The sequence below is a fragment of the Onychostruthus taczanowskii genome, unplaced genomic scaffold (assembly GCF_017590055.1).
Source record: "Onychostruthus taczanowskii isolate IOZ18803 unplaced genomic scaffold, ASM1759005v1 scaffold89, whole genome shotgun sequence".
NCBI lineage: Eukaryota > Metazoa > Chordata > Aves > Passeriformes > Passeridae > Onychostruthus > Onychostruthus taczanowskii.
This window is the reverse complement of record NW_024506882.1, coordinates 2,562,356-2,568,662: the sequence shown is the minus strand read 5'-3', so window position 1 is coordinate 2,568,662 and position 6,307 is coordinate 2,562,356. Positions and strand designations below refer to the sequence as shown.

At 46.5% G+C, this 6,307-nt stretch overlaps 1 protein-coding gene across 4 annotated transcripts; it reads right to left on the bottom strand.

Annotated features, from left to right (window-relative positions):
• Window positions 1-880: 880 nt before the first annotated feature.
• Window positions 881-6,222, bottom strand: TUBD1 (tubulin delta 1). 4 transcript variants are annotated; one of them, XM_041425351.1, is made up of 9 exons: window positions 6,134-6,222; window positions 5,148-5,342; window positions 4,706-4,853; window positions 4,304-4,520; window positions 3,566-3,797; window positions 2,749-2,913; window positions 1,980-2,111; window positions 1,301-1,484; window positions 881-1,211 (listed from the first exon to the last, which is right to left on the bottom strand). In XM_041425351.1, exons 2-9 carry the CDS (start codon window positions 5,317-5,319, stop codon window positions 1,109-1,111), a joined length of 1,353 nt encoding a protein of 450 aa, XP_041281285.1. In that variant the 5' UTR covers window positions 5,320-5,342; window positions 6,134-6,222; the 3' UTR covers window positions 881-1,108. The 4 variants fall into 4 exon arrangements, with proteins under 4 accessions (XP_041281285.1, XP_041281286.1, XP_041281288.1 ...); XM_041425352.1 differs by lacking the exon at window positions 1,980-2,111; XM_041425354.1 differs by lacking the exons at window positions 4,304-4,520; window positions 4,706-4,853 and having other exon boundaries at window positions 6,134-6,216.
• Window positions 6,223-6,307: the final 85 nt, after the last annotated feature.

Here is a 6,307-nt window from a genome sequence, read left to right as displayed (position 1 = left end):
ATTCTCATTTCTGGAAATTCTGTTTGTGATCTGTTGAAAACACCAGGGGAATTTATTTCTGTGTTGCTGAACATCCTGTGCCTTTTGGAGGAGGGAGAAGCTCACCATGGTCTCCTTTCCTGACCCTTTGTTCCTGCAAACTCGAATTCCCTGTGCTGTTTGTCTGAACTTCTTGTGCAATCTCTCCTGCAGCTTCTTCTGTGAAAATACCCAAATTAGACAATGGTTGAAAGTGGTAGAAACAGCAGAAATTCTCTTCTGACCAGAGCAAGCCCCAGCTCTGAGCTGCCATCTTTTGAATGAAATGGCACCAAAAGCTGAAGGTGCACTGTGAAATTTGTGCATTTGTCAAGGAAAAAGTCCTTGAGACTGATTTAACTCTTTTAATTTTTGGCCTGTGGGATTATTTCTGTGGGAGAACAGTGTGACATGGGGGGGGAATGGCAAGAATTCCCAAAGCTCTCCCTACCATTAATGAAGAGCTGACTGAGGCAAAAGAGAGCTCAGTGTTACAAGGTAATCTTTAATTTCACTGTAATCTTTTATTAATTTTAATTCAGTGGGTGCCTTCCCAAGCCATGCCATCCCTTCTCCTGCCAGGAGGGAGCTGCAGCTCCCAGGGCACCACCTTGTGGTCTGGTAAAATTCGTGCAAAAAAGGAACCAAGTCCTTAAATTGACTTTGGAAATTAGAAAATGTCTTGTATTTATTATGTCAAATTATAAGTTCTTACATCTGCAATCTACCAGCCATCCTAATCACAAACACGTTTAAATAACTAACAAGTTAATTAACTTATAACTTGGAGAAAAACAGGAGGTGTAGTTTTGCTTAGTGAAATGGTCAGAAAAGGATACAGCTACAGTACATAGCAAATATATTGAAAAATAGGTGCTTATTAGAAATATTAAATAAGAATAATATAAATATATGAATATATTCCATTCTTGCTATTGAAACACACACACACACACACAGACACTCTGCTCCTAAGAGTGAAAAAGAACTCCAGTCAATAATTTACATACTTCAGGGGGTTGATGGAAGGTTTTCCAGCTTGGTTCTTTCAGAAAATCTCTATTTCAGACCATGTTAACAAAGAAATAAATCACAGATTGGTGTAACTGGAGATAACTTGTTCCAGGGTTGTGAAGCAGTCCAGGAAATCTTCCTCTTGGATTCCAAACTTTGTGTACTGGTGAAGGTAAGCTCTGTGTGTTGAAGAATGGGTCAGACATTAGAAATCAGTGAAGATCTTGGCAATTATTAGTGAAGTACCAGCATAATTATTTTCACTTACTTGGAAGCAAACATATTCCAAGCTTTTCCTACGATGCTGTCAAGAGGTTTCAGCAGGAACTGGCTGTTGCTGACCAAAGCAGCAGACTTTTCATACTTGTTAAATGCTCTGGGAGTTTTCCATGCATTGAAAGCATCCTGGGGGTTTAGCCATGATGTGTATAATGAGGGATCTTGGAAACTTCCTGCAGCAGAAACAGGACAGCCCTTTGGACAAAAGCCACACCTGATCCCTGGGTGGTCTAATCAATGCTCTCAGATCAGTTCAGGCCTGGGAAAATATCTCAGAGTGGACAGCCTGTTGAAAATACAACTTTTAAACAGATTCCTTAGATTATCTAGAAGCACACTGGTGTGGATACTTCAGCTGCCAGCAATGCTCATCACTCCAGAAACAGCTAAATTTATTTTCAGACATTATAGCCAAGAATCCCAGATACACAGACTTGAGTCTCTTCCTCCTTCCCTAAAGTGCTTCAGGAAACTCAGAAGTAAAACACAACAGCCCTAAGCAATTAGACAGTGTAGCTTTGGACAGTAAAATGTTTCTAGAGGGAATATCAACTTTAGGAGTCAAATGTGTGGTCTTGGGGTGTTTCCACTTGCATCAGGTCTGGTGGCAAAGTCAGCAGTGAGATGTGAAAGCAGACCCCCCGAGGTGCTGTGCTCCTCCCTCTTACCCAAGTCCACGCTGTGCACATCTTTTCCTCTCAGGATAACCAGGTTGGCAATGGAAGTGTTGAAGTGCAGGGGTTTGTTTGTGGAGGGGATGGAGGAGCCTGGGTGTGGTGGTCGTACTTGCCAATCAATACCTTTGGGATTTGGGAACAAGAGATGGAAAAGCAAGTTAATGTTTTGTGAAGATGCAGATGGGAACTATCACTGTGCCCAAACTGAGACCACACTGGAGTTTATAGCTGCTGCACATGAATGAAGCAGCAATCACACAATTCCCAGAGAAAACCACTGCTAATCCAGCAGGATTTGCCTGGCAGTCACTCTGCCAGAGAAAATTGATACCTGTTTCTATTCTTAGCAAGCCTCCAGCCCATTCCTTGCATAACTGGGAGCTGTAACTGAATTCTCCATGCAAATTGCATGGGAGAGCTGAGCCTGATTTTCATGCGTAGAAGGTGTAAAAAGAAAAAGCAGAGCTCACCAGCCAAGGAATGTTCCAAATGAGTTATGTAAATGAAGTGCACAGCCACAGACTGTCAGTTTGGTTTGTGTATTTTCAATAGTTATAATTAACTGAGCTGTCTGGAAGCAGAGCAGGAGCAATCTGGGAGCTGCTGTGGCAGCTGAGGGAATGCTGAAAGGAGCAGCTGGTTTTGTGGGGGCAAATTCCTGCTGAGGGCAGCAGCTTCTTTCTGAACTCCACAAAACATCCATCTTTATTGCATCTGCACAATTGAATGTGTAAAGAGTGAAGGACTGGTGTTTATTTACCTTCCTCCATTTGAGCATTAGCAATGAGCATCTGCCTGAGGTGTTTGATGAGGCCAGGCCAGCTGAAGGTGCTGTAGGGCAGGGAGTTCTCAGGCATCTGGGGGATGTTCCTCAGGCCCAGCATCTTGAACTCGGGATGTGGGACCAGTGTCTCCATTAAATCTCCTGAAAGGAGAAATCAACAGCTGCTCATGTGTGACAAAGATATTGCAGGGGCAGTTACAGTGAGAGAAGAGTGAGGAATGTTCAGAGATTTAGTGATTTCAAAGCCATGCAAACTTGCTGTGTATTACTGAGTTCTATACAGGAGGTTTTATTTTACAGTTTAGCTCAAAAATCTCAAGGATTCTGCACTCCAGACACATGTGGAAGTTTAATTTTACAAGCAATATGGGCAACTTTCTTAATTCTTTCAAGGTACACATGTCAGTCTGCTGCATGTTGCTGCCCAGTTGTCTGCTCACCTCTTCTGCCTGAGCAAAACTGTTTCACCTCATACAAACTTCTAACCCAAAGTGAAATGTGAAACTCAGTCCAAAATTACTGCCCTGCACAAATTTCCTCTGAAATGTAAACAGGTACAAGGGTGTCTGTGATCACTTGAAAAAGGAGAAACAGGTTGTTTGGTAAAGAATGAAACCAGAAGTCGGGGGAATCTATTTTTGACTCTGCTACAACGTTGGGATTGAACTTCTAAATTGGTCTTTTCCTGTCTTAAAACTTGGGTTGTAGCCAAACACTTGAGCAAGGAGACTGAAGAACTGCAGTTCCCAGCTGAAGTGACCCCAGAAAGGTGTGTGGGTGCTGCCTTTGGTACCTAATGGGTTCCTGCTGTAGCCTGAGCCCCCTCCTGCTCTGTGAGTGGGCTGGAAAACGCTGCCCAGCTGGTGAGCAATGACTTGATTGACATCCCTGAAGGAAATCTGTTTGATATTCATCAGCTGGGCACAGATCTTGTGGATGACATCATTTTCATGGACAAGAAGGGCATCTGATGAGTGGTACAGATGTGACAGAGTCAAAACAGAGTTGTAGTTTTGAACAATGACCTGGAAGCAAACAAAAAAACACACACAAAGAAGAGTCAAACAACTTAATCTCTTTTTAGTTTATAATCCTCTGGCTCCTGCTGTTTCCTCAGTTATGATTTAGGAAGTGATTCATTTTCTTTGCCAGAGTGCAGAATGAGGTCAGCAGCTCAGAGCCTTTTCATGGAAAGAGGGCAAGACCTGTGAAAATCAGGTTATCCATCTCTCTCCACACAACCAGATCTGCCTGGGAACTGATTGCAATGCTGAGATAAGAGCATATCAGGAGATTTCTGGTTAGCTTCTTGTGAATCTGCATCACTTCAGCACTTAAATGTCAAAAGGAATTTTTTGGTGAAAATTCTTTAGCTGTGATATTGGGTCACTTGAGCTTTTTCAGTGTAAAACATACTCATTTCTTAGTTTAGTTCTGTTGTAGATATTTTGTTTAAAAGCAACCAGTGATTATAAACTCACAAATTCTGTGTAAACTGTTATTATGTATTAAAAGGCAACATGACATTCACCTCCCCAGTGCCATAGGGCCAGATGACGTGGTTCAGGATGAAGGAGGCTGGAAAAGCATCTCTCAAGCACTGGGTGACAAATGCTCCCAGGCCTGATCCTGTGCCCCCAGCCATGCTCATGATGGTGACAAAGCCCCCCAGTCGGTCACACCTCTCTGCTTCTTTCTGCACCAGGTTCATGATTGCTTCTTTGTGCCTGGGCCCATGAGCAGAGTAACTGTGGGGTGACACAAAACAGCAAGACAGGGCAGGCTGCATCAAAATAAGAGCAGAAAGGTGAAGTTATTCATCAAGCAAATTTTCCTTGAAGTGCCACAGCTGCTGCATTACCATCCCAGGGAGTCTGAGCAGCCCATGAGCCTCCAGAACTCCCTCAGGGAAGCTTGAGGCAGCTGTTCCTACCCGTTGGCCCAGTTGTTCCCAGAGCCTTGCTTCTGGCAGAAGTGTGAGTGGCTGCTGTACTTCCAGTGGCCAGAGCTGGCAGCCATGGATAAGGTCTGGCTGATCACTTTGGGCTCCATGTCAACAAGCACAGCCCGGGCAACAGGTACTGCACAGGGAGGAAAACAGAATTGGGGAAAAAAATGGATTATTTAGGTGGGATGGATGGGCTTGGATGGATACAATGTCCCAAGGTTATTCCTACCACCCACTTCAGCCAGACTCTTAATGGGACAATACAGAAAGGATCTGGCCATGCCCTGATTGCTGCTGAACCTTTCATTGTGCCAAAACCAAATCTGAACTCCAGAGAGCACAGATCTTTCATGAAATAAACCATCTGATGTTTCTGTGTGCTGAAGTCAGACCCTGAGAGGGGAAAAAAACCCCTTTAAAGCTGTACCTGCAGACTCCTCCTCGCAGAAGAACCGTTCCTTGCAGGAATCTTGGTAGGATTGGTTCTCCTCCTTGGAACACAGCCCATGGGTGCCACGGATGTCACTGCAGAGAACACTGAACACCTCGTGCCCAATCTGGTTCCCACACTGCCCAAGCTGCACTGTGACAATTGACATCCTTGTTCACTTGGTACTGAAGCCTGAAAAAGAAAATAATTTGTTTTCTCACTTTTGCTTAGTAAAGAAGGATGGGAGCTGGTAATTATAACTCAGGAGTTACAGGACTGGGATGCAAAATTGGAAAATTTAAGCCAGTTCAAAAATGTAGTTATTTTCCAGTTGAGGACTGCACCAGGCCTGATGCCAGAGCCTGCTGAGGTGACAAAAGGATTCCCTAGAGAATTCCCCTTGTTTCCACCACACAAAACAAACTGTTTGACTCCCTCCCGGTATGTTTTGACACTTTTCCCCACTCAGCATTTGACAGCAGCTCTGCTTTCTCACTTTTCTATTCTTTCACAGAAACAAGGTCAGTTTTTTTTTAAAAAACCCCCTCGGTTATTCTGGGCTGCTGTTCCTCACTGCCATCCCAGGCTGTAGCAGCACTCCTGGGATCGCCGCCGTGCCTGGAAGGCGTTCCGCAGGCAGCTGCGAGCTCGCCGCCATTCCCGGCTGATTCCAGCCCGCGTCGGGCCCCGCAGAAAATTAATAAATAAGTATCTGAATTACTGTCAGGAAAGGCTCACGTCCCAAGCGTACAACACCGACCCGCCCGTGCCCGATTCTCTCCGCGGGGAGCCCCACTCGGGTCCCCACGGCCACAGAATCCCCTCAGGGCCGGTCTCCCCCTCAGGGAGCACCGCCATGTTCCCGGCGCTGCCTGCCCTCACGCCCCTCGGTCCCGAGCGCTGTCCCCGAGCCTTTCTCCCCAGCAGCCCCGTCCCGGGGTCCCGATGTCGCTGCGGGTCCCGGTTCCTCCCTCAGCGCTCACCTCGTCCCCGCCGCGCCTTCGAACGGCCCGCCGGGCGCATGCGCACAGCGCGCTCCGGGCAGCCGGTCCGGGCGCTCCCTCCCGCGGCGGCTTCAAGGCTCCCTCCGCGCGCGCGCCGCCCGCGCGGCTTCACCGCGGCCTCTGCGCAGGCGCCGCGCCGCTCCCGGGGGCGGG